The sequence below is a fragment of the Chaetodon trifascialis genome, chromosome 6, assembly GCF_039877785.1.
Source record: "Chaetodon trifascialis isolate fChaTrf1 chromosome 6, fChaTrf1.hap1, whole genome shotgun sequence".
NCBI classification, from domain to species: Eukaryota; Metazoa; Chordata; class Actinopteri; order Chaetodontiformes; family Chaetodontidae; genus Chaetodon; species Chaetodon trifascialis.
The window spans coordinates 28283318-28309055 of record NC_092061.1 but is presented as its reverse complement, the minus strand read 5'-3'; the positions used below and the strand labels follow the sequence as shown (position 1 = coordinate 28309055).

The following is a 25738-nucleotide window of genomic DNA, read 5'->3' as shown; positions in this document are numbered from 1 at the left end:
TCGATAAAAGCCATCCTCCATGGTCTTTAGGGGAACATCATTCTCAAATTCACATAACATCTTGGCTCAAAAAACCTACCAAAAAAACAAACAAACAAAAGAAAACTCAGAAAATATTACTTCAGCATTAGCTGTGTAACCAGTATCCAGTTTGTTAACAGAAAGTGCTGGAGGCTTAATATTTATCACAAGTGCACCAGATCCCTTCTGTCAGCAGTTTAATAGCATGGTAACATCAGCAAAAAGAAGTGTGTGTGTGTGAGTGTTAAGGCTTCAAACGGTAGATAAAGTAAACTATAGTTGGGTGACAGACAGGATGTCAGAGGAAAAGGTGGGGTTAGCATCAGAATAATATAAGAGCCTGCAGCTGTGACTAAACATAGGAGATCATGGCTAGAGCGATGGCCACGTTGCTGCAGATACGTCAACCTGCAGAGCAAATGCAAACCTTGTTCTGGAGCAGAACAGAAAGCTGGAACACGAGAGGGGCAACATCAGTGAAATGGAGAATCTGCTAAATCACTATAGGTGAGGCAGATTAATGAATACATCATTCTTTCAAACATATGTTTTTCTCTATTTTTCACTGTGCAGACTGATGTATGTACAAAGTTCGAAGTTTGTTCTCACATTCAGTTGCTGAAGGGGAAAAGTGTGTACGCTCACCTGAAATCTCAGTTTAACATGTGAATGTTCAAACAGGGTTTTGTGACTACATTGGAGGATTGGACTTTTGTTTCTTGTCTCTTATTATTATGTCAAGCATACCTCTGGAGGAGATCTTTAAATGGTGCAAGTGCATTAAACTAAAGGCATGTGAGAAACACAAAGACAACAGTTAAACCCACTTTATTTGAGAGTTGAGCTCTGACTATGGGGTATTATTTACATCACTTTATTCTTTGTTTTGAGTTCGTGGTGGTGCATTTTAGTCCTGCAGCTGTGTATATGGCAAAGTCCACTGAGAATAAGAAATAAAAACAAAAATACAAAAAGCTGTGGGCTGACTGCAATATCACACCCTGCAGAGTGAAAGGTTGAGAGCTTGTTGAGTGACAGTGTACACACAATATTCTACCTGTACAATAATAGTGCTACTATTCACATTCATCTGTACAATAATCATATTTACAGTGATCACATTAGGGAAAGAGCCAGTACCTGAGGAGTTAGTTCCATAATTAGCTTTACTCATTCACCGTGGTAAAATGAAGCACACCCAACCAATGAGAGCCTAAACAACACAGAAAACATGGAATCCGTGTCAAGGATCAGGTGTGAAGATTTGAAGTCATTTTACAGCAACTCACTGTTTTAGGTGATGCAACCTGATGGAGGCTGGGTTTACTCCATAACAACAGTATCAACACTAGAGTACTGTTTATATTTAGATATCAAACAAACAGTCTTATATTCTGAGTCACAGAACCCAACCTCTACACAAATGTGAAAAATGGTTTGTTCAACTTTTGCTGAGGTAGGCAGCAAAGAGCAGATTAGATTACAAGTAAGTTTACGTGAGTCTAGTATGAGTCACTACCCTGTAGTAGTGCCGAGTGGTGAGAGTTTATAAACAGTAGCTGTAGTTTCTTTAAAGGAAACACTCCTCTTAGATACCCCAGGTGAGCTGGCACGATTTAACAAAAGACAGGAATCTATAAACAAATGATGAGGTCATTAAAATGCTTGTGCCTGTAGCCTTCACCTTCCCCTATGACTCTCTCCTAAACACACAAACTATACATGAAAACATACTGGCCAATTCAAATTACCATTCGATAGCTCGTAAGATAAAACACCATGGATAAACACATCATACATGTGCAGAATTTCTCCCCCGACAAAGAAACATCAACCAATAAATAAGAACTGAATAAAAATGAATTAAATAACAATCAATGTCTCAGTTTAAGATCACTGTTCAAGTGACCCAGTTATAACTTAAACAGTAAAAAGTTCATTTTAAAAATATCTGAAATGCTAGGCTCCTGCAAGTCCTCTAGTTAGTGTCAGGATCACTGTTTCAGCTAACAGGTTTATGCTTTGCCCATGTCTCACGCCATGCCAATTACCTTACTAGTCTGCAGAACAGTGCCCTCTGCAGGCACAACTCAAAAACTTTTTTCTTTGGACCCATTTCAGTGGCCGTCCATTCCACACAAAATAATATCAAAAAGGGAAAACCTTTCAAGTGGCAACTCTGCATTTCTTTTCCATATCTTGATGATGTCTGCTTGATTTCACTGTCAGTTTGCCAAATGTTGTGAAGTGCCACAGACCACTGGGTTACAACAAGCAGTCATACATGAAGGAGCTTTGGATTTGGTACTTTCCAGCAGCTTTGTGTCATCTGTTCATCTAGGTGTCCAGTCTGGGGATGGATGAGGTGCTAAGCCTTGTAGCAGTTACCCTGCGTGGTCAGTGCCAGCTGGCCGTTGGGCGCCACCTCATTGGCCTCGTCCTCCAGCAGGCCTGACACATCAGCATTGGGGATGCTGTCATGGTAGCTACTGAAGCTGATGTTGTCCTCTTTCAGTTCGATGGTCCAGAACGGGGCATTGAGCTTGCGGTTCTGGTACTCACGGTATGTGTACACGCCTCCTACAAAGCCCAGAAGCAGCAACACCACCAGAATGATGATGGCTAGGATGATGATGTTGAACTGCGTCCAGGAAACTTCCGTCAGGGCCGCTGTGGTGTTGTCAGTGGGGCTGCTCAGGCTGGTCAACAGGGCCTGGGTGGTGGCTGCAGTGCTCAGAGAGGTGTTCATGTTGCTTCTGGATGTGATGGCTGGGAAGCCTTTTGCTGTGCTGGAGATCAAAGTGGTGCTGGTGGTGGTGGTGGTGGGTGTGAAGGGGGAGGATGTAGTCGATGTAGGGTCCTCTGTTGTGGTTTTATCTGCTGGTATGGCAATGAGCCGGGGTGCTGAGGAGAGAAATGCATTGAAAACATTGATTAACATTTAAAGACTTTGTTTCTTAACATTGCCAAATTTGAAATCCTAAGAGGCCAGTGCAATGAGGCCTGCAGTTACTGAACAAGCAACAGACTCTCAAGACTGCAGGTTGCTGATGTATAACCAAAGGAAACACTGACACCTTGTGGTAAAAAGTGACAACTACTAGATTCTTCCCAATTGTAAGCTTCAAAGTACTGACTAATTGATTTAATGTCAGTATGTTATGTCACACTGTTGATGTCTTTGGTCCCTGTATCATAGACACTCTAGGAGACTTAATAGTGAGCAGTTAAGTGAGATTTCACATTTATGAATCATTGTCATTTGGTGGTAAATTTCACATGTATATAATGCAATACATTTAATTGTGACATACATTGTTGCAGATAGTAGCATACATGCAACGGATGTTTTTTTTTTTTTAATACATTCAATATGTCATGAAATTATATGGTCTTACTTGGACGGGTGCAGTTATGTGCTTGGGCATCCCCAATGAAGCCTGGAGCACAGAGCTGGCACTGGGGCCCGGTAGTGTTGTTGATGCAGCGGAGGCAGTGGCCAGTGTCGGGGTGACAGAGCTGGGTGGGGCCATGAGGGTCTGCATTCCCACTGCAGTCACATGGAACACAAACCCCAGATGCTTTGTAGAAGCCGGCGGTGCACTCATCACACTGTGGGCCACTGTACCGGTTAAGGCACTGGTCACACACTGGGGAGCCACTGGGATCTGCACAGGAACAGAACAGCACAGATAAACATTAGCGTCTGACCTGTTCTGTTTTCAACAGATTTTCTTTAGATTCCACCTAATGCAAAGACACATCAGAAAGTGCATTCTACTATTTTCCTGTGAGGTAACATTTTTGTACAATTCCTTGATATTTCTGATCTGTTCAAGATTATTCATCAACATTTATGACTATCCCTACCTAAAAGGCACCTCTCAAAACTCAACCTTAGTCTCCAGTTTAGTCAATATATCACAACTGCAGTCAGTGTTTTTCTGTATTTGTATTTGTTTTATTTGCTATTGTAAAAGGTAGTTTAAATGTCCAATTCTAGCATTTTATTTCTGTTTTAGGGAAAATAATGTGAACATGCATTCTCCCTGCAGAGCTCAGAGACAGGATTATGTAAAATTTGAAGGCTCCCATGAGCACAATGGCCTCCAAAATTCTTAAATTGGAGTTTGAAACAACCAGAACTCTTCCAAGAGCTAGCTGTTCAACTCAATGGTCAATCTAGCTGAGCTCCAGAGGTGTAGATATGGGAGAAACTTCCAGAAGGAGGACAATCATCAGAACAATACTCTACCGATCTGGGCTTTGTGGCAGAGTGGCCAGACTAAGGTGAAAGACAGACAAAACCTCCTTAGAGTTTGCAAAAAAAAGCACCTGCAGAACTCTCACACTGTGGGAAAAAAAATTCTGTGGTCTGATTGAACCAAATTTTAACTGATGGGACTGAAATGAAAACCTGGTCCAGACCACTCAGGACTCCAAACTAGGTTGATGGTTCACCTTCCAACAGGATAATGACCCAAAGCATACAGGGACAACTCTGTGAAATTTCTTCAGTGGCAAAGGCAGAGCCTGGACTTGAACACAATCGAACATCTTTGGAGAGACCTGAAAATGGCTGTCCACTGACAGTCACTATCCAATTTGACAGAGCTGGAGAGGATCTGCAGAGAAGTCTGTCAGAAGATCCCCAAATCCAGATGAGCAAAGCTTGTTATGTCAAACCCAAGAAGACTCAAGGCTGTAATCGCAGCCAAAGGTGCTTCATTTAAGTACTGTTTTCATTTTGTTGTCAAGAGGTACTGAGTATAGATTAATGAAGGGAAAAATTATATTTATATTATTTTATCATAAGGCTGCACTATAATGAACTGTGAAACTAAAATAAGCTAGCTAAGTTGTATTTAGATTCATGTCTGTCCAGACTCATATGTGCACTGAAGACTTTGAAGGAATTTAATAAAAGGTATTAAGAGTCTGTTTTTAATCACTATACTGACCAGTGAATAATTTCCAGTAAGAAACATGCTGTCTTCACTTACAGACTATATTTCAAGAGCTTTGTCACATAGACAGTCACCTGAAACTCAATATCAGCAAAACCAATGAGCTTTTTGGTAGAGTACAATGACTCAAATGTGGATGTTGCTGCACAGAAACTGCAAATTGTAAAATGTGGATGCTTCAGACACATCTTCAACCTGACAGCACATAAGATTTATGCAATCACCACAGTTTCAAGATGGGCAGCCAAGATTTGTGTCACCAATTCAGTATCTGACCAAATGTGAAATATGGTCACAATCTCCTCCACTACTCCTGAGTTATGGTGCTGAATAATGGCCAGAAAAGTGACCTTGGCTTTTGACCACCAGATCCTAATCCAACTGAATACCTACAGCATGAGAGATTTGGAATTATGTGTAAGACCAGTGATTCTCAACTGGGACCCGTTTTCAGTGGGTCGTGGGCCTTTGCCTGGGCAAAAAAAAAAAAAAAAAAAAAGTTAAGAAAACAAATCCTGTGCTTTTATTTTGAAGGGGATGTTTTGCAGCGGAGTGCCATCTATTTGTGTCACGGCTTGTCATTAAGGGGTGACAGTGCTCTCCACCATAGAAACACCAAGTTAAAGAGTGTCTTTGGGAAGAATGCTATTTATCCCTCCAGTAGTTTTCACACACTTGACATCTGATTTGACATGGAGGCTCCTGGTGGAACAAGGCCTTCCTACGAGCTCACTTTATATTGGTTTTCTATTAATTTTCCACCAATCTGTATAGTATACTTTTAAATATCTACTTTTCTAATACCAAGCATATGTACATGGCTTTGTAGGTTCCATGAGTAAATCTAATAGTGAAGATCTAAAAGGGAAGTGGAGTTTTTAAAGGCTCAGCTGGAGTTTGAATTGATCCCAGTTCCACATGGCGGCCATCAATCTTAATCAGCAAAACATGCATGTCGTTTCAAAGGGTCAGCTTTCTCCTGCAACCTCCGGTCCCTGGTAATATGATGCCACAGCAAACAGGAACTACAGTATAACAATACAATACTGTCAGCAGCACAGTGTTCCTAACTTCTATTCCTATCACCTTTTAAGTCTGGTTGTAGAATCAACTCAGAAAATACTTGATACTATTCTAAAGCCTTTTCTATCCTAGTTGTCATGTTATAGCTTTGTACTTAATGGCGTGAGGCATTCCTTTTATTTTATAGCACATTGTACCTTAGGAAAAGATATTAAAATGGTGCAGATGAAGAAGTAGTAGTACTTCACCTAGTAGTCACAATAGTAGCAATAATAGGACTAGCACATGTTATGGGGCAGCATTAGTAATTACTAAGTAATAGTGATTACAACTTAATTAGAGCCAGCATTTGTTGAGCCTGTACCTAGCATTTTTAAAGTTGGTATTTGTGTTTTGAACAGTGTTTCAAGTCATGTCCTGAAATAATAAACGTCTGCAAACACGCATCTTTCCAGATGACTTCAAAACTGTTGCTAAACGCTTTCTACGGAAGCCCAACATAAAACATAATGCACTCATCAGCTATAGGCCAATATTCAACCTTCCATTCATCAGTAAGATGCTGGAAAAAGACAGTTTCAGAACAAATTAAATCCTCTCTCTTAAAGAAATAAACTGGAGGAATTTCTATTAGGCTTTACAACGTACGACAGCAATGAAACTGCGACTAAAATAATCAGCATCCTAAATTTCGATGGATATAAGGTCTTAATTCTTGTCCTCTTAGACCTAAGTGTAGCATTTGATATGATTGACCATGATATTATAATCAATCATCTTGAAAAGTTGGTCGGTCTGTCTGACTGTGTTAAACTGGTTCAAAATATTCATCAAAGGGAGAAAGTTTTACAGATCTTGTGTCTGAGAAACATGACTATTGTGGGGTTGCACAAGGCAGCTGCCTCGGTCCATTCCTGTTGTCACTATACATGCTGTCACTTGGTGACATCATCCAAGAGCACACTGTACGTTTCCACAGTTATGCAGATGACACACAACTGTACATCTGTGCTGAACCAAATAATGCTGCAGCTATAGACAGTGAGACTACACTAGTGGGAAGACATTCTGGGGTAGGCTAAGACAGGCTTATTTAGGTTAATCAAGACTGGTGGTGAATCTCTGTCTGCGTGGGGGGTGGGGGTGGTTGTGTTATGCTTACCTAAAAGGCCTTGTCGTCAATTGGAGTGTGCACACAAGGTGAAATAGTTTCTCATCTATTAAGTCTCAAATTGCTGACAACTACTGTAGTAAAGGAATAACAAGAGTGTGGAGAACTTCTGAAGTTATAGGTATACAAGCTTTTTTTTCTTTCCTTTTTCTTTTTTACAGTATACAGGGAGCAGGTAAAAGAAGGTAATGATTCATGTTCGGTACTTTTAAGTGCTTCCACAGGCAACTGGACTTGCTTGTGATTCTAGAAGACATTTCCCTCTCATCCAAAAGGCTTCTTCAGTTCTTCAGTTGTAACTGACTGGTGGGAAGTCCCAGGCATTTGTCCGAAAGAAGTCAGGATCATAGCTCCGCGGTGTTGATCAGTGAGAATGGGTGGGTCGTTGACTCACTTGCCCATCATGTGACTCAATAGGGCCACATGAGTCCTGGTGTGAATGGCTGTTAAGCTGCCTCAGGAGAAATCTCAGGACTGCATTGTAAGTGACTGATAAGGGGTGTCTTGTGCCAGTGATAGTCTACACTAATAATTAACACACACACACACAAGGATGAAGGTAGTGTTGTTAATACTATGTTCTAAAAACCTCACGAGCGATATTATTGAATGAGTAGTTCAACTTGTATGACATAATCAGTAGGTCTTCCCAGACCTGAGGCATGTAGAAATGCTTGGCAAAACATTCATTTCATTCATTCGTTTAACCAATATGCATGCAGGAGCAGTTTTACTACACAGGCAACCTGCAAATCATGTTGTAACTGCATATATAATATAAACATTTTTATCTAACACTGGTTTCAAGGTGGCATTTTTACTGAGGCATTTGTCTGTCTGGAGAAACTTAGAAATGTATAATTTATAGGTTTATAAGTTTAAAAGTAAAACATGAAAATGTGGGCATCCAGCCAGAGTAGACCAGATGGCTTTCTCCCCAGCCACGTCCTCCAGCTCTTCCTGGGGAATCTCAATGTCTTCCCTAGCCAAATGGAACATAAAATCCCCCCTAATATGTTTTACGTTTGCCCTGAGGTCTCTTCACAGTGGGGCATATCCAAAATACCTCTACAGGGGGGCTTTTGAGCTGCCTGAGGTTCAAGGTTCATTCTAACGGTAATGGAGGGAATCTCCATCTGTATATATCCGTGTGTATATCTGTCCTTTCAGACAGATCTAGAGTTTTGGTACATGGCCACCCCATGTATGAGTTAGGTATGGATTTCAAAAAGTATTTGGTGGGAATGCACCTCCTGTGTGACTTAGGTGATTCTGAACTAATGCTGTAAAACACCATGTTAAAAGGAAAACACCGTTTTAAATGGTTAGTTTGGATGTTGTTGATGGTTGTTGACTACATACAGACGTAGATTCTACTAACTACTAGGCTACTTCAATACATATGGTGCTGTATGTTCCGGTCCTTTGATTGAGGAAATTCCCTCTGACTGGACCTCTTTGAATTTTAATTCCATCCATCCATTATCTATACCGCCTATCCCTTTCGGGGTTGCGGGGGGCTGGAGCCTATCCCAGCTACAATGGGCGAGAGGCGGGGTACACCCTGAACCGGTCGCCAGCCGATTGCAGGGCCACATGCAAGGACAAACAAACATTCACACTCACACTCACACCTACGGACAATTTAGAGTCATCAATTAGCCTAATGAGCATGTTTTTGGTCTGTGGGAGGAAGCCGGAGTACCCGGAGAGAACCCACGCATGCACAGGAAGAACATGCAAACTTCACACAGAAAGGCCCCGCCTGACCCGGGGATCAAACCGGCAACGTTCTTGCTGTGAGGCATGCGCACTACCTGCTGCGCCACCGTGCAGCCCTGAATTTTAATTGAAAATCCCTAAACTATTACCTTGGGTAGCTGGCTATCTTCAGCAGGTATTCATGAATTTAATCAATACTAATGATATAGCTGTAAAGATCTAATTCACTCACTGTTATGTCTGGAAGAAAAACGTCTGTTCATGTGTACAGTGTGTCTGGCCTACATTCAGTCAATTAAATGCCATTTAACAAAGAAGCAGAAATAACAATGATTACTCCTATTAATAATAATTTAAGTGTGGCTCAAGTTTTGCAAACACCTCAATAAACTGCCTAAAACTGGGGGAATATTGCAATATTACAGTGCTGCTTATAGAGTTAAAAAATTGTTAAAAACAACAACAACAACAAAAAAAGTTGATGATATTGAGAAAGCAATACCTGAGGCAAAGCTATCGGCCTATTCTGAACAGGCACATGCTGATTTTATACAACAAAATGCAAGCAGCAGTCCCTTTATGCTACCCCACCCTTATAGCTCCCTTTGTTAGAGCAGCTAGAGACCCTGAGATAGATGTTCTTTCGGGCAATAGCTCCTCGTGGTCTTCTATAGAAAACTGTTTTCCAGTCAAGCACCCTTATGATGAGGTCAAAACAAGATATAGTCACTTTGGATATATATATACTGGTGTGGCAAAAACAAAACCATTGGTATGTGTTTACAATTCATAGAAATGTTGTTTTCAGGTGTACATTTATTTCTAAAAACCTGAATGGAATTTGTTGTATGTGTACACATTGGCTAATAAAGCTCATTCTGAGAATGAATTACTGTTAACTAGCCTTTTCTGCTGCTCTGTCGACCAACTCATGTTGCATTTAGACTCTAGTCCTTACAACAGAGCCTTCAGTGTTGAATGATTTAGACACAGATAACTGCCCTCCAATGGCCTACATGTTGGTCTCTATCTAGTGTAGTCATGTGACTGTGTTGTATTCCAGAACTGAGCAGGCTGCTCCTGATAAGCTTGATTTAACCTCTGCTGGGGGTTCAAAGGCAGCCGGCCTGCTGGGTTATATAACCAGAAGGAAACATGAGCTGTTCTGCAATGCACAAGGCCAGAGGACCTGACCTGTTTGTTAACCATTGTTAACAACAACATTGTTTTGACACACAAACCTAGGTCTGGTAACTGCTAGCCAGGTAGGCACTGTCTAACACACACTTTAAAAAAGAAAGAAAAGAAGAAGAAACTAAAAAATAAATACAAATATTTAATGAACCTCAGGATAAACTGAATGAGCCCAGCCACAGTCTATACCACTGAGTAAAGATACAATCATACATGGATGATTGAATATGTGTGACCCACATTCTGAACTGGTGCAATGCTCCATTTCACCTCTCTGTGTGTCAGTATGGAGGGATTTTCATTCACTGCAACAGACCTCATCAGCATATTTAGAAAGCATCTATCCTCCAGTGTGGAGCCACTATACACCATTGTGGCATCTTCTCATTTGTCACTGTTGCCAAGGCAACCTGTACTTGGAGGCTGCTTCTCTTTCCAGCTCCAGAGTTTCATCTAAAACATCCTCCACAGCCACACACTATTGACGGAAAAGCAGGTCTCTAAGGACACGATCCTGAGCATATTTCTGATCGCCTCCTCTCGAACACGGCTCTTCCTGTGGTGTTTCTGTCCAAACAGAGAGCATGATGCTGCCCATCCCCCTAGTCTGTTGCAGCCTGACTGGCGCTGAAATGGCCTAGCTGTGTTCATGCTGTCCCAGCTCAGCACAGCCTGCTTCATGTCCCTTCCACTCCCTCCCACATTGCACAACCTCTGCAGTGGCCCCTGGCAGGGGCAAACATAATGTGACAGCCTAAGTACATCTATACATGGCGGGGGGGGGCAAGGTGAGAGAACATGATGACGAAGAGGTGAGTAGAGCGAATACAGTGATGTAATGCTGAATGAAAGCCTCAATAGCCAGTTTGAAGAGAGGGTTCAATAGCTGTTTGACGTGGATAAGCTGTGACCTAAGTCACTGTGCCATGGTGTGAAGTTCAAGCCCTGTGAACTCAAACCATGACAGGCTGATGACATGTACAACATGGCGTAACATGGCTCCTGGCCACACTGTAATTAAGGTCTTGGAACTGGAGTTAATCTCTGACTGATCACCATGTTAAGAATAACTTTATTTATATAGCACCTTTTAAAAACAAGGTTTACAAAGTGCTTTAGAGAGCAGAGGGCCCAACAGAGGGCCAGTAAACAGGCTGAACATGTTTAGGTCAAGAGCAAATAAAATAAAAACATGAAGGAGAGTAGGAAGGTCAAGAGTAAGAAGGTAAGATCAATTTCTAAAACAGAAACAGAGAAAATGATAAGAAAAAGAAAAGAGCAGAAAAAAATACAATACAACAAAGATAACATTATAAAAAGGCACGTCTGTAAAAATGAGTTTTAAGAAGTGATTTAAAAGAGTCCACTGAAACTGCAAGCCTTATCTCCTCAACAGGTCATTCCAAAGGGGCTCTGACAGAGAAGGCACGGTCACCTCTCGTCTTGAGTTTCGACTTCGGAACAACCAAGAGTGACTCACCCGAGGATCTAAGGCTACGAGTTGGATTGTATGGGGTCAACAAATTGACAATATAATTTGGGGCTAAGCCCTGACAAGCTTTAAAAGTGATCAGTAGAATCTTAAAATCATTATCATTTTCCAGGTTGGTGTGTGAGAAGCTAACATGAATTTAGCAATCCAACCTATTTCACCAGCACAGTATGAGGGTGTGCTGCTTTGAGATCCCCTCACAGTTAGTTAAGGCATTTCAAAATGAAATTTCAGACAGAATTGAGGTGGTTTAGGAATATAACAGTGACTGTAGTTTAACCCAGATCTCAACCCAATAAAGACCTTTGGGTGTGTTTTGTAAGTGGGACAGCGGCAGCCTGGAGGTGAAAGAAGTGGGGTCATACAGAAAGGTCACTGTTAATCCCCAACTGTCTGGAAATAGAGATCGAAAGCACTCTAGTTAACTGTTTTGGAACTTTGGAAGATTAATTCTTACCACAACCAAAACATTATTTTGTAAATTAATACAAATACTTCAAGCAAATGTTTAATCATTTGTGTACAATAATGAGAGCTGCCTGTAGAAGAAGAAGAATTACATTGTCAATCCCCAAGGGGGAAATTCAGTTTTTCCACTCCATTATACAGCACACGCACACACACACACACACACGCACACACGCACACACACACACACACACGCACACACGCACACGCACACACTCACACACACACACACACACGCACACACACACCTAGGGCCAAAATACCAACATACACACTGGACTCAGATTGGACACATAAGGGAGTGGCCTGTAGAATCGGTGTGGATTGTGAAGCAGATATGTAAATGCACCTCTCTCTCCACAAAGAGAGACTGGAACTAATGGCTGAATTTGTCAGCTTTTTGTTGTCTTGTTAGAGAAATTTGGAGAGCTGCTTTTTTCTGGAGAGGGATGTGTTCATTCATGAACCATCCATGTGAATGCTACTTAAAAGTAAAAAAGGCCATGTGTCCACTAAGAAAACTGAATTTAAACTTCAGTTTTGGTCACTGTGTCCATGGAGGGACTGAGTTGGTAATGCCTTAAACGGTAACAAGTCACTCTGAACAAATGGCAGCAGACAAACTTTTAAGATTTTGACTATGAGGCTTTTACAACCATTAAAGGAATAGGTTGACATTCAATTAAATGAAATATGCTTTCTGGCAGGGAGTTAGCTGACAAGATTGATACCAGAGTTACATCTGTCTGTTAATTGTAAACTACAGCAAACAGTAAGTTAGCTTAGCTTAGCACCAATACTGGAAATGGAGAAACAGCCAGCGTGATGTTGTCCAAAGATAAAGTCCACCCAGTAAAATATACAACCCTTGGTGAAGAAGCTGGCTGAAAACCACTAAGCACAGGGCTCGCACTGAAGCGAAGTTCTCTGACCCGACGCAAATGACACGCAAAAATAGAATGGGCATGTTAAAAAGCCTTTTTTGCCAGCTTAGCAGTTAGGCCACCATTAATGTCAGTTAAGACAATTTACTGTGTTCTCTCTGTACTCTCTGTTGCACGAACCCATTGTGTTTTTTGATTGGCCAGGATTTTTTTTTATTATTATTTTGAACTGTGATTGGTTCCTCAAGTTAGATCAGTGAAGGTGTCTAATTAATGTTGGGACTTGATAATAAATATATGTTCAAACAATAAAAAAGCATAACCTTCATTAATTTTACATTTAACAATACATTTACATTATCATTTGATTGAAGAATTATAATTATTTTCAATCTGTGTTAAATGGCAGGGCTACAGTGGCTATGAATACAGTGGGTAGGCCTTCATCTCAAATAGGCCAGTGAAATGCACAATTTCAATCATAAATATCAATATACAGGGGTTCCAACTGCTCTCTCGCTGATGGGGGGCAGCAAGATGTGTGAGCATTGAGTAGAGGGATGTTCATCCAAAAAAGATTGAGAACCCCTGCTTTACACAATCATGTATACCACCTGTTTACCTGTGGAATGTTCCAAAGGTGATTTTGGAGCATTCCACATCTTTTCAATTCAATTCAATACTCCTCTATTCGTCCCTCGAGGGGAAATTCCAAAAGTCCTTTCCCAGTCTTTAGTTGCTCCTGTCCCAACTTGTTTGAAACATGTTGCTGCGTCAAAGTCAGAATACGCATATATTTACAAAATCAATGAAACTGATGGGCGGCACAGTGACACAGCAGGTAGTGCGCGTGCCTCACAGCAAGAAGGTCGCCGGTTCGATCCCCGGGTCGGGCCTTTCTGTGAGAAGTTTGCATGTTCTGCATGCATGGGTTCTCTCCGGGTACTCCGGCTTCCTCCCACAGACCAAAAACATGCTCATTGGGTTAATTGGTGACTCTAAATTGCCCCTAGGTGTGAGTGTGAGTGTGAATGGTTGTCTGTCTTGTATGTTGCCCTGCGATCGACTGGCTGGGATAGCTGGGATAGGCTCCAGCCCCCCTGCAACCCCGAAAGGGATAGTCGGTATAGAAGATGAATGAATGAAACTGATGAGGTCAAACATGAAATCTTTTGTCTTTGTACTGTTTTCAACTGAATATATGTCATAAAGGAATAGCAAAGTATTCTATTTTCTTATGTTTTACAAAGCTCAACAACTGTTTTACAATTGGGGTTGTAAGAGGGCTGATGCCACATAAGTGTGATATTTCTTTTACCAAAATTGCTATTGTGATCCAGATAGTAACAATATATGTCAAATACTGCCACACATGTAAGGTGTTGCTTTTGTTTTATGTATATATATTTTGTATAAATATACAATTTATTACACAAACACACACATTTTTTTTTTTTTTTGGTTACCCACTTCTTGTTTCTTGCTTGCTCATCTTGTTCTTAAATATGTGTGTCAGACTGATATTACTGGTGACATCATCAGTGTCAGGTTTTGGTGTCAGACTACACAGGATTAAAGAGCAAAAACTTCTTTCTTCAATAGTCAAATAAATGACGGTACTCACATAGAATCCGCACACCATAATGTGGTGTGTATTCAGCCAGTGAAGACAAACCTGCTTAATCACAGAGTAAGAACCTGAGCTAATTCCCTGATGTGTGTGATGTGTGGCTGTGAGCAGCAGGGACTGACCAGTGTGACAGGTGCCGGTGGAGGTGGAGTTGGAGCAGGGACACGGAGCACAGATTTCGGTCAGGGCAGTTCCAGGGCTGCGGTAGAAACCAGGTTTACACTCCTCACAGTTGGATCCCTGGGTGTTGCCCTCACAGTTCAGACACACTCCTGGAGGACAGAAGAAGGGTTGCACAGTTACAGGGGTATTTCCTGGACGTGCACACAAAGTGACATGTGGTTATATAACTCACATTTTTGTTTATTAATCTCAGGATGGCCACTGTAAAATTATTTCACCAATGTGGCTTTTTGACTCTTACATGTGTAAAGTATTTGAATTTGGGGGGAATGACTTGCTTTCAGAGCCAGGATCAAGTGGCTGTTTAAGGAAGTGCAGTTTTTGCCACTTGCCACGTTAGCTTCATTTTTCAGACCTGGAGGTTGCTGCTTGCTCATGGTTAGGGTTTTCAAGCATTTAGGTTAACTGTTAGTTCGTTCTGGCCTCATATCATCACATGAAGTTAGTATACTTGCTGCCACATTTTTAAATTACCCTGCAATACTGACTAGTGTTTATTTCATTACTTAAGACTTTATATTCTCAGAATGAAGTTATTTATTGTAAATATTAATGGAGGTATTACGACTGTTGTGCTGTTTGTACTTGAGTCTCTGCCTGTGGTTGAGCTGGTGTGCCTCTATGATCATAGAAAGAAGTTATGTAGACATGACTAAACGTGTCCACACACCGCCTACTTGGTACATATAACTTTGCGTAAAAGTGTTTTCAACCGTGAGCCACAGAAGACTCTGCAGGCTCTCCTTCAAACCATACATTAGCCCAGTGTCAACAGAGGAGCTGCTGATAAGTGAAATCAGCTGCTGAAAATCAACAGAGTCTCTGCATCAAACCCTGTGCATTACAGCCAAAATTGTTGGTTGGAGACGGGTTTGGTCTAGAGAAAAGTGCTTTCCTACACCAAATTGTGGACCAGTGATGACAAATAATAGTTTTCACCCAGCATCTGCTGATGAATGATGGGTTTTCAGAGTGAAATTAGTCTAAATGAAAGTTTATGGCCACATAAGGGAGTAGTGTATTATGTATTGTGCTAAATTGAAGCAATTGGATTTAATGCAGTCCCAACGCCTCAACTTTACAGTGCAAGTTTTAAATACTCAAGGTTGAGAGGTGAATATCATATCATAAATGTGCATTATTGGTAAAAATGGTCCTCAATGATAAAGTGTATTTTTTTCTGTGCATGCTTTTATTGAGTCTTAATAAATTACTTCAACTGAAGTGATAAACTGTGTGGGGACAATCTACCTCTGTTCTGTTGGAAATACCGACTTCCTGTCATGTTTACCTCAGGTCCACAGTGTTTGGGATACTGTATAATTTGCATTTACACAACGTGTTCTTGTGTAAGCAGCCCCGGGGAGAGGCCCAGGTCAGTCTTTAAAGAGAGCTGTCAAACCTGTGCTATGCTAATCCACAGTGAGCCAAGGTGAAGCTACAGCACTCCATCTGCCCCTGCATTATAATGGAAAGACATATGGTTTCTAAAACTACCCCCTACTACCACCCTGTCCCCTCCACCTCTCCTCCTGCCTGTCACTGGTGGTTTAGTCTCAAAGCCTGACATCTGGGGACACAGAGGAGGATAAATCCACTTTAAATCACATATAAACCAGATTGGAAACTGCATTTGTGATATTCTACATTTTACAAGTCATTTGCTTCTGATTCAGCACCTTTCCTGGTCTCCTCAGGTTCCTTCTTACCCTTCTGTTGTGGCTCCACCTTAAATATTTACTTTGGAGAAACTTGAGGGTTTGTGTACTGCCAAAGTCTCTAATCAAACACAACAGATGATCGTCAGCGTACAGTAAAGAGGTGTTAACATGGAACTTTATGGGGATCATAATGAGCATGAGCTATTGGCAAAGATTGGACTGCTATGCTTCAGTTCTTTTTATGCAGAGGATATTTACAAAGGCACGACATGCTGAAAGGAGCAGACACAGGTGCTCCTTCCATTACAGGCACCAATAGATCGTGATCAGTGATGTCACTGTTAGGGTCTTAGAGAGGAATCACTAAGACTTTCTGGTGTTTGAATGATACTGTTAGTCTAATTAACACACAGCTTCATTTAGATCCATTCATTTGTCAAAAGCAACTTTTTGGATTTTTGTTCTTACACATATTAAGAACAATTTGGGGTTCTGTTTCTTGCTCAAGGAAGCTTCAACATGGCGATGGGAAGAACTGGGGATTGAATCAGCAACCCTGACATTAATGGTCATCCACACCTACCATCCAAAGTACTGCCACCCACAAAGTACACCAATGGGCGAGCTCATAACAGTGGAACAGTATTCAGATCAGATAACAATGCCATGATGTAAAAATACTCCGTTACAAGTAGAACATGTTAAAGTTCTTAAAGTTACTTACAGTTATTCTCCATTCTTTTGACGCATTGTCAGAAACTCAAGCCCAGTTTTGAGAATAAGAGACACAAACACCAAATCTGTTTCCATTTCCAATTCAGCAAAAAGACATGTGAAGGGTGCTGTGTTCTCAAAACTCTAAACACTCTGTCACACATCACATACTGGTGTCTGAAATGTCTCACTCAAACATCCCTGTTCTTTAATACGTCAGTTCAAACCTGCAGTCATTTCACAGAAATAAACGAGACTGAAAGTAAGATTAACAAATGTAAATGGATATATCTTTAAATATCTTGCTTGAAGTCATTGATTTATATCCACTATTCCTCTATTTCATCTTAGATGAGATAGGAGACACAGTGTGACCTGGACATCAGATTACATAGTGTTGTAAATTTTCCATCATCACACTACAAAACTATCTGACACTCATTGGGGAGGAGACCGTTGATATTGTTGGATGGACTTGGAACCTTTACTTTGTCGAATATGACAAAACAAACTTGGACGACAGCTGTTCATTCAGAGATTTTCCCACCTTTCATTCACACACCACTGCTTTTCCTACTCTCTTTGCTTATCTTTATTTTTTTACTCAGCATCACACCCGTGCGGCCCAATGAGATCACAATGAGGACACATATGGAAGGAAAAGTATGTGACTGGTCCAATGAAAAAACGTGTGGCAGCATGTTGTTTTTATTATTATTATTAATCCCGTTGCCCACAGTGTGAAAAACATTTGGAAAAAGTCACTGCATCAAAGGGGACCAATGCTGACTTATATTGTTAATATAAAAAAATATTGTTTTTTATTAGGAAAACAGCAACCAGCTTCTTGTATCCAACACTGACATTTTCTGTGGCCTCAGCAGACTCACCAGACTGTGGATGGCAGTAGTTGGTGTGGTTCTGACACTGGCAAGGCCGACAGCCAGTGCTGCTGAAGTGGAAGAAACCTGGGTGGCATTCATCACACTTGGGTCCATACACTCCCGTCTTGCACACACATATCCCTGAGCTGAAAGGGGCAGAACAGAGGACAAAGTCAATAGAATGCAAAATACAGTCCTGAAGCATTTAGTTGCGAGACATGTGAGGGTCGCTGTCTACATTTTGGCTTTGGAAAGTGGTTCATCCATCTGCTCTCTATAACTTTGTTCCAGGTATGCATGTGGGAAGCACCCTGAGTCACTTACAGTTTAGAGCTATCCAGACTGCTCACATCAGTTTGTCTGCTGTGTTTGGCATGCAGCGCTGGGCAGTGTTGAAGAATAGTGTAGAGCACCTCACTGCATAAAACCTCTTATTTACCTTAAGTTTTTCTTTCATAACTAAAGGATTGGTCCACCAACACCACTAAATAACATGACCTCACCTACCACTAACATTAATCTAGCGATTTTCGCTGCCACCCCAATACACCTAATTCCATATGTGGTGATCAACAATGCATTGAGCAATTCCATTCATATTTTATACAACAAAACATCCAATTGTTGCATTAACACAGAGCAAAATCAAAAAGTAAGGAAACAAAAACCAAAAACTGCATTGTGCACAATAATCACTCATTCGCTGATTAAATATAGGTCTTTAACATAATTAATGAAGGGCCTCCACATACCCTCAAATGCATGGTGTTTAGCCCTTAATATGTAGTTATCTTTTCGAATGGAAGGCTTGATCACATCTGTCCTACCCAAGCAGTGCTTGGTCTGTGAATCAGTACATTATTTTATGGTTACAATCCTATAGTGATGCCCCTGTAGTGATGGTAGCTTAAAGGCACTAAAAATACCCTGAAATCAGCCATCTGTTTCCCCGTTACATTAAAGCGACAGGAAGAAGGGAGCGTCAGTGATTCTAATTAGCAGCTCCAGCGATTTCAGCACACTATCCAACAGAAAGTGTAGAGTGCTGTTGTAGCATTTATGTGATCCCTGATCAGTGCAGCCATGGAATGATCTGTATGGGTGAGAGAGCTGAGAGGCTGCAAAGACGTGGTAACAATGTGTTCTACGTGTTTGGCCAATTGGATCACAAACCATCCTCAATGCATTTTGGGTGCATTTAAACTTGCACCTTCATATGGTCAACCACTATCTGACTGTGATCTAATCACCCAAAACACATTTTAATTTGAATCAGCCCACAACAGCTTAATGGCCATATATGTTTATGTCAGCTGATAAGTGACAGGAAATTTCAGTGCAAAAATGGCAAACTAGCTTTTAGCTAATTAAGAAAAAGTGTCACCTCTGTGTAGTTTGTCCACCAGAGAGCACTGACAAGTTGATTTTTACAATGAAAAATGTCCCACTAAGTATGTGTTGCAGTGACAACTAATCCGTATTGAGGTTCTGTTTATGTGCAAAAAAGTATTATTGGGCAAAAATTGTACTTTTCTTTTTTTGGTTGGGCCATAAACAATACAATAAACACAATACAACACAATAAATCAGAACACTGAACATAACTGAGGCTTTATGCGTTCTACATAAGATCTACATCAGAGTACGATTGCTCTCAGTGAACATTTCCTTACGTTTGAGCTCTTCAACAATATTGCACACTACACACATGGCATATTTCAATTGTTAATGTGTTTTTCCCAGGTTGCATCTGCACTCCTCCATCCTGTGCTTTTTATCCCATCCACACTTGGGGGAATTTTTTTGGAAAAGTACAAAGCCAAATCAAGTCTGATGAGCCCTCAAACCTAGACAATGGGCTCAGAAACATAATCTGGGGACAATAACTTCAAAACAATAGAAGTAAATCAATAGTGACTGTGAGCACTTTCCATGAGCGTGTGCGTGGGTCTTCAGACAAACAGGGCTTTGTTAAAACAACTGTACTTAATGCAAATGAAGAGGCCCATGGCGATGCTTAGTGGGGCGTGGGCACTGCTGAGGACAAGGCTGGGAGATCAACAGTCCTCATTCTTCCAGCTAAAAACACACGCGTGCGCACGCACGCACGCACGCACGCACGCACGCACGCACACACCCAACAATAAAAGAAAAATGTCAACATGCAGCATCATGACCTCAATGAAATGAAGTCAGAGAGATAATGTCCAACTGTCTCAGAGACAGTGAGCAAAAACTCCACTCATGAGTTTATCCTAAAAGCAAACATTAAGCAGTGAAGGTCTTGAGATCAGGGATGCACTGTGTTGTATTGTAGTTAATATCTAACAGATCATTAAATGAAAAGTTTTAAAGCAAAGTGAAGAAATTATCAAAACTTTTATCTGTGTTGTTAAAGTGACTGCAGTGTCAAAAATAAATCCTTCCACAAAGCAATTACGACAAATGTCTGTTTTTCTGAGGTAACAGTGAGATGTAAGTTCATTATTAATGAATCTCTCGATTGTTGTCTCAATTAAATGATGAATTGTTCACTCATCAATATTGTGAAAAACGTCTGTCATAATTTCCCTCAGCCATAAGTAGTGCCTTCAGAGGTCCTGTTTTCTCTGACCAACAGTCAAAGTCCAAAGATGTTCAATATTCAATGAAGCAAAGGCACATCTGAGTGAAGAGAGAATGCTTGACATTTTTTACTTCATAATTAAAATAGTTACTGAATAATTTTTTGTCAATCCACTAATTAATTAACTGACTTATCATTTGAGCTCTAGAAATGTAATACAATTTGAATTCTGATAGCTGCATGCTACATGCAGCTGATGCAAGCTCTTGTCTTTTCTCATGGACCTGCCTCTAAACATTGCACAATTTAACAGTGATCTGAGATTAACTGGGAATCCTCACAGGGTGCATCACTTTCAGATTCAGAATCTCTGCGACTTCCAGTCTGAAAGTAATTGGTGAACTTCTCTTCTACACTTAATTCTACTTTATACAATTAAGATATAGTTGATACTGTTGTATTGATTTTTAAGCTTAAGCAAAAACAAAATGGTGTTTATTCCCTGATCAGCAGTTAGTTGAAACAAAGAGAAGCTTAAGCCTGCAGTGGGTAGGACGGATTTGAAATAACTCTTATTTACATATTTTCACCCACCTCTCACTACAGAAGGAGCAGTGAACCTCTGGGAATGGTCCCTGTCCCTAGTGTCCTTGTTGTGCGTCTGACATACATTTTATGATGTTTGATGTTTCTAGGCCCATCTTTGGTTGATTGACTATTATAAACACTGAAATCTAACGTTAACGTTTTATCTTACAAAAGGCCACCAGGTTGCAAATGTTAACAAGTTGCCGATGTTGTGGACAAGAACGGTGAGGGAAGATCAGTGTAACTTTGTTTCTGCACTAACCAACTTCCTACATCTCTCAGTGGGCTAAAGCCCAACAGGCACAGTGCTGGTTCATGCCAGAGGGCCAGGCTTTCTACACCATTTATATTCAGCATGCTAAGAGCACGTCGCTTGTGCCGACATGCATAGGCGGTTTGTGGAAATACCATGTGTATCACACAACAGACACTGCTTAACACATGGCCTGGCATGGTTGAAACCATACTGCCTACCGTCCGAAAGCTGGCAGGAAAGATGGCTGCATACAGCACTACTGACCGGGATACTGTCATTGTCTACAACGCTGACTTTTTCTAATACATGACAATACAACTCATTCTCAATTAGCAGCAAATCAGCACCCACAGGCACCAGGAGAGGGTAATATGGATAAATCCTCTATCACTGTAAATGTGTTTTAAAATCTTAGCATGAATCTGACAGTTGACAAATTTCTATTCTTTCATTAGAGCTTAAATGATTAGTCAATCAATTAGATGATCTACAGAAAATGAATCTACAAATACTTTACCCAAAGCTCTCTCAGTTTTCAGGATTTTCTTTATTATTTCTGTAATGTCATTTGAAGATGTCACATTTGGTTTTAGAGAATTATGACAAAAAAATTCTAATTTCTCACATTTTTTTCACAATTATTGAGAAAATAATTGTTTATATCGATAGTGAAAAGAATTCTAAGTTGAAGCCCTAGATAATATCATCATCCTTTTGCCCAACCTCCCTGTTGCTGCCCTTGATCAGCGGATAAAGATTCAAGGCAAAGTAAAACTTGCTGTCCACACAGCTCTTCCCACAGGGAATACAAAGCAAATTCCAGCACACGAGTGAAGCCAGATTATCTGTTGCCTTTGATTTATGTGTTCTTTTCTTGTAAAATAAAACCTTCAACCTATAGCTAATCATTGCTATAATGACTTTTGAATATTGTTTGATTTCATTTAATTTCAGCTGTTTTTTGTTATTAGAAGAATGAAAAGAGAGAGAGGAAGAAAGAAAGGGCAAACTAGAACTACTGCCTCGTGGCTATATGCCTATGCCAGGCAGTCTGGTTGCAGTTCAGATCAGATGCATGTCTGTCTAGACTCATATCTGTAGTGAAGACTTTGAAGGAATTTAGTAAAAGGTACTAAGCGTGAAATGGTGAAATGGAAGTTAGGACTGTATTGACATGTATGATTCCAGAGAGCCCTTTCCAGTGAGAAACATGCTGTCTGTGTCAGAGGAGCACAGAGGACTGAGAGAGAACGTCATCTGAATCATCTGAAGCTCAATGTCAGCAAAACCAATCAGCCTGTGGGGGCTACAATGCTGCAAATATGGATGTTGCTGCAAAGAAACTAGAAATTGTAAAACGTGGACACTTCACACACATTTTCAACCCAACAGCACAGCAGATCTAAACAATCAGCACAGTTTCAAAGTGGATGAGTGCCCAAGTGCCCAAAGTGCCCAAGAACTCAGTATCTGACCAAATGCGAAATATGGCCACAATCTCCCCCTCTGTTCCTGAGTTATGGTGTTGAACAATGGACAGAAAAGGGTTTTTGCAGACCATTATATTGTATTACTTTTTGGGTATAAAATGTCATTACTTCATCATTCTATGAGTGTGAAATTCTGTCATACATATTCACTGTAACCTCCTTATCTGATGTTACAGTGACCCTGACCTTTGACCACCAAAATAGAATCAGTTCATCCTTGAATGTGTGTGTGACAATTTTGAAGAAAATTCCCTCAAGACATGCCTGAGATATTATGTTGATGAGAATTGGTTAGACACATCAGTGCTCCAGAACAGATAATAATAGTGCTCCAGAACGGATAATAATAATAATAATAATAATAATAATAATAATAATAATAATAATAATAATAATAATAATAATAGAAAAGAGGTGTCCAAGAAGTTAGCTGCAATACAACACACCTCATATAACAGAGGCTGGAAAACCATCCAGTGAGGTGTAAATCAATTAGGCAATGTAGGAAATTAACAAAGATCACACAAATCACCCTAGAACAGTCCTTTTATGTGCTGCCACTGCCTACTCTCTGCTCTGACTATCAGTCCGTCGGGCTGGGAGCCAGTCAGACACTGACCTGTGGCAATGAAGCACAATCTGCCATCTGTGTCTACAGAGCCTTCATCTTAGACTGAACAGCTCAAAAATGAAAATGTTTGTCATCTAACATGCAGCCTGCACAGCCACCAGGCCCACTGCTGCCCCAGTGGTGAGGGGACTCAAGGACAGATTATTCTCTTGGATGCACAGAGGTGAGGCTTTGGAGATGCTGAAACCTCCTCGCTCAGTGATCAGTAATCCTGGTGTTAATGTGTGTCCTCTTGGCCTGGAGGAGGGGGTTGTTATTGTTTTGGTGTGATTTCACTGCACTGTGCTGGCCCAGCCACTCCGCGTCAGATCTACATGTTAAGTAGGTCAGTATTACATGGGCGACAAAGCTTAACCCCATTCTACGACTGCCGTGGCAAGGCTGACAATCGGCTGTAACTTGTGTCAGATAAGAGCGGACAGTTGCAAACATCCTCTTAGCAACAAGGAAGAGATCACCGGTTTAATTAACAGGAGGGAAATGGTTGGCAAAAATAAACAGTGAACTACACTTAACAGGTTTAGTTGTACTGCTGGGTGTGCAGCCAAATCCTGAAAGGGTGTGTTAAGCAACAGAGCAGCAAGACTTTTCCTGGCTCATGCCAGGCTCTGCTGGCTTACCTCAACACAAGCGTGAACAAGTCAAGTCCTGACATTTAGGAGAGCAATTGAAGCAGTGTTCAGAAGACAGGCTGAAGACTGAAAGAGCCCAGGTCATGTAGTCAGAGCTGAGATATGAAATGTTTTCTAGCTTGTTAATCATAATCATATGGATTTGTGGAGTGGGGTGTGTTGAAACATCAAATACAGTGCTTTTAGCAGGGTTAGGGCCACTTCAGCTTGAGAAATGTTGATGCTTAAATGGAAATATCTACATCCACAACAATACATGTTTGTTTCAAAACACATAACCTTTGCAATTTTTATGCTGTGTCCACACAACATTTTAGAACCCCTGAAACAGTTGGGAGTCTGACCAGGTGTTAACCGAGACTTTTGGAAACAATTACGCAGACGTACACTTCCTGATTGGGTCTTATCAGTCATGAGCGTCCGTCACGTGACTCCTTTCCAGAGGAAATCAAACAACGTTAGCCTGTATATATTGATGAGCATTTACTACTAGTGGATAACTTAATATGGATGATGAATTACAGGCATTGCCAACCTTGTTGTTTATACCAATAGCTGTTGTACAGTAAAATTCTATATTTTATCATGTTACTATTGTCTACATGTGCAGGAAGAAAACACCAAACACCAGCATGCGAAAGGCCAGTGTATGTGAATGGTCTGATGTGCATTTTTAGGTGTGTTAGTCTGGATGGGGATCATTTCTGATACTCTACTAAAACATTCACCTGGATGGCGATCACTTTCTCTTTAAAACAACATTTTAACATAAAATCACATTAGTGTGGACATAGCCTCAGGCATGTGGCTCTAACCCTGCAGTCTACTGTTGCTTTCTGATGATAGTAGGATTCTGGGAATCAGCTCACTGCTTCAACCACATGCATTATGTCAAATGCTTGAATGAAAACAGGTGTTGTTGCTTACACTTTGGTTCGAAACTGTAACCTAGTTTGTGGAACCTGCTTTGTAAGCCATTTGTTTGATCTCTGAAAGAATTTTACATACATTTTAGCCAAAAATAACAATCGCAAAATGATGAATTCAGAATTTTTTCAGTGTACATTTTCTCTAAGCAACCTGATAAAAAAACTTCAATATACCTGAGGCAGTGCATCCTGAATATAATATGAATCAAACTACAGCAAAACAGTATTTTTACTCAAGTACTCATTTTACCAGCAAATAAAATCAAACAATATCAACAAGACATGCAATCAATGCAGAGTAAAGATACTGTACAGTGATGGCAATAATGCATCCACTGCAGAGTGACACATGATGCAGAGGCGGAAACATCTGGCCCCACAATCAATATTTCATTGCAGACTGTGGTGCCTTCCATACTGTAGTGTTAACAAGAACAAAAAAAAAAAAAGCCTTCCAGACGATGCCCACAGGAGCCGACCCAAATACAGTACGGGTACAACCTTTAGACTTAGACTTTTACTTTATTGATCCTAATTTGGGAAATATTTTAACATTTATGTAATGTATGTTTATGTAAGCTAATGTCCATTAATGAAGTGGTTATCAGTGTGTCTCCATGTACATCACATGA

The 25738-nt window shown here is 40.6% G+C and overlaps 1 protein-coding gene across 1 annotated transcript in view; it reads right to left on the bottom strand.

The window, feature by feature from the left end:
* Positions 1 to 833: 833 nt before the first annotated feature.
* Positions 834 to 25738, bottom strand: part of LOC139332198 (multiple epidermal growth factor-like domains protein 9) — a 42842-nt gene continuing 17937 nt past the window's right edge. Inside the window, exons 3-6 of the mRNA XM_070963932.1 lie at positions 18021 to 18160; positions 14695 to 14844; positions 3420 to 3689; positions 834 to 2925 (exon numbers count right to left, since the gene is read on the bottom strand). Of these exons, the coding sequence (XP_070820033.1) occupies positions 2390 to 2925; positions 3420 to 3689; positions 14695 to 14844; positions 18021 to 18160 (1096 nt within the window). The 3' untranslated portion in view covers positions 834 to 2389. The remainder of the gene's footprint in view (positions 2926 to 3419; positions 3690 to 14694; positions 14845 to 18020; positions 18161 to 25738) is intronic.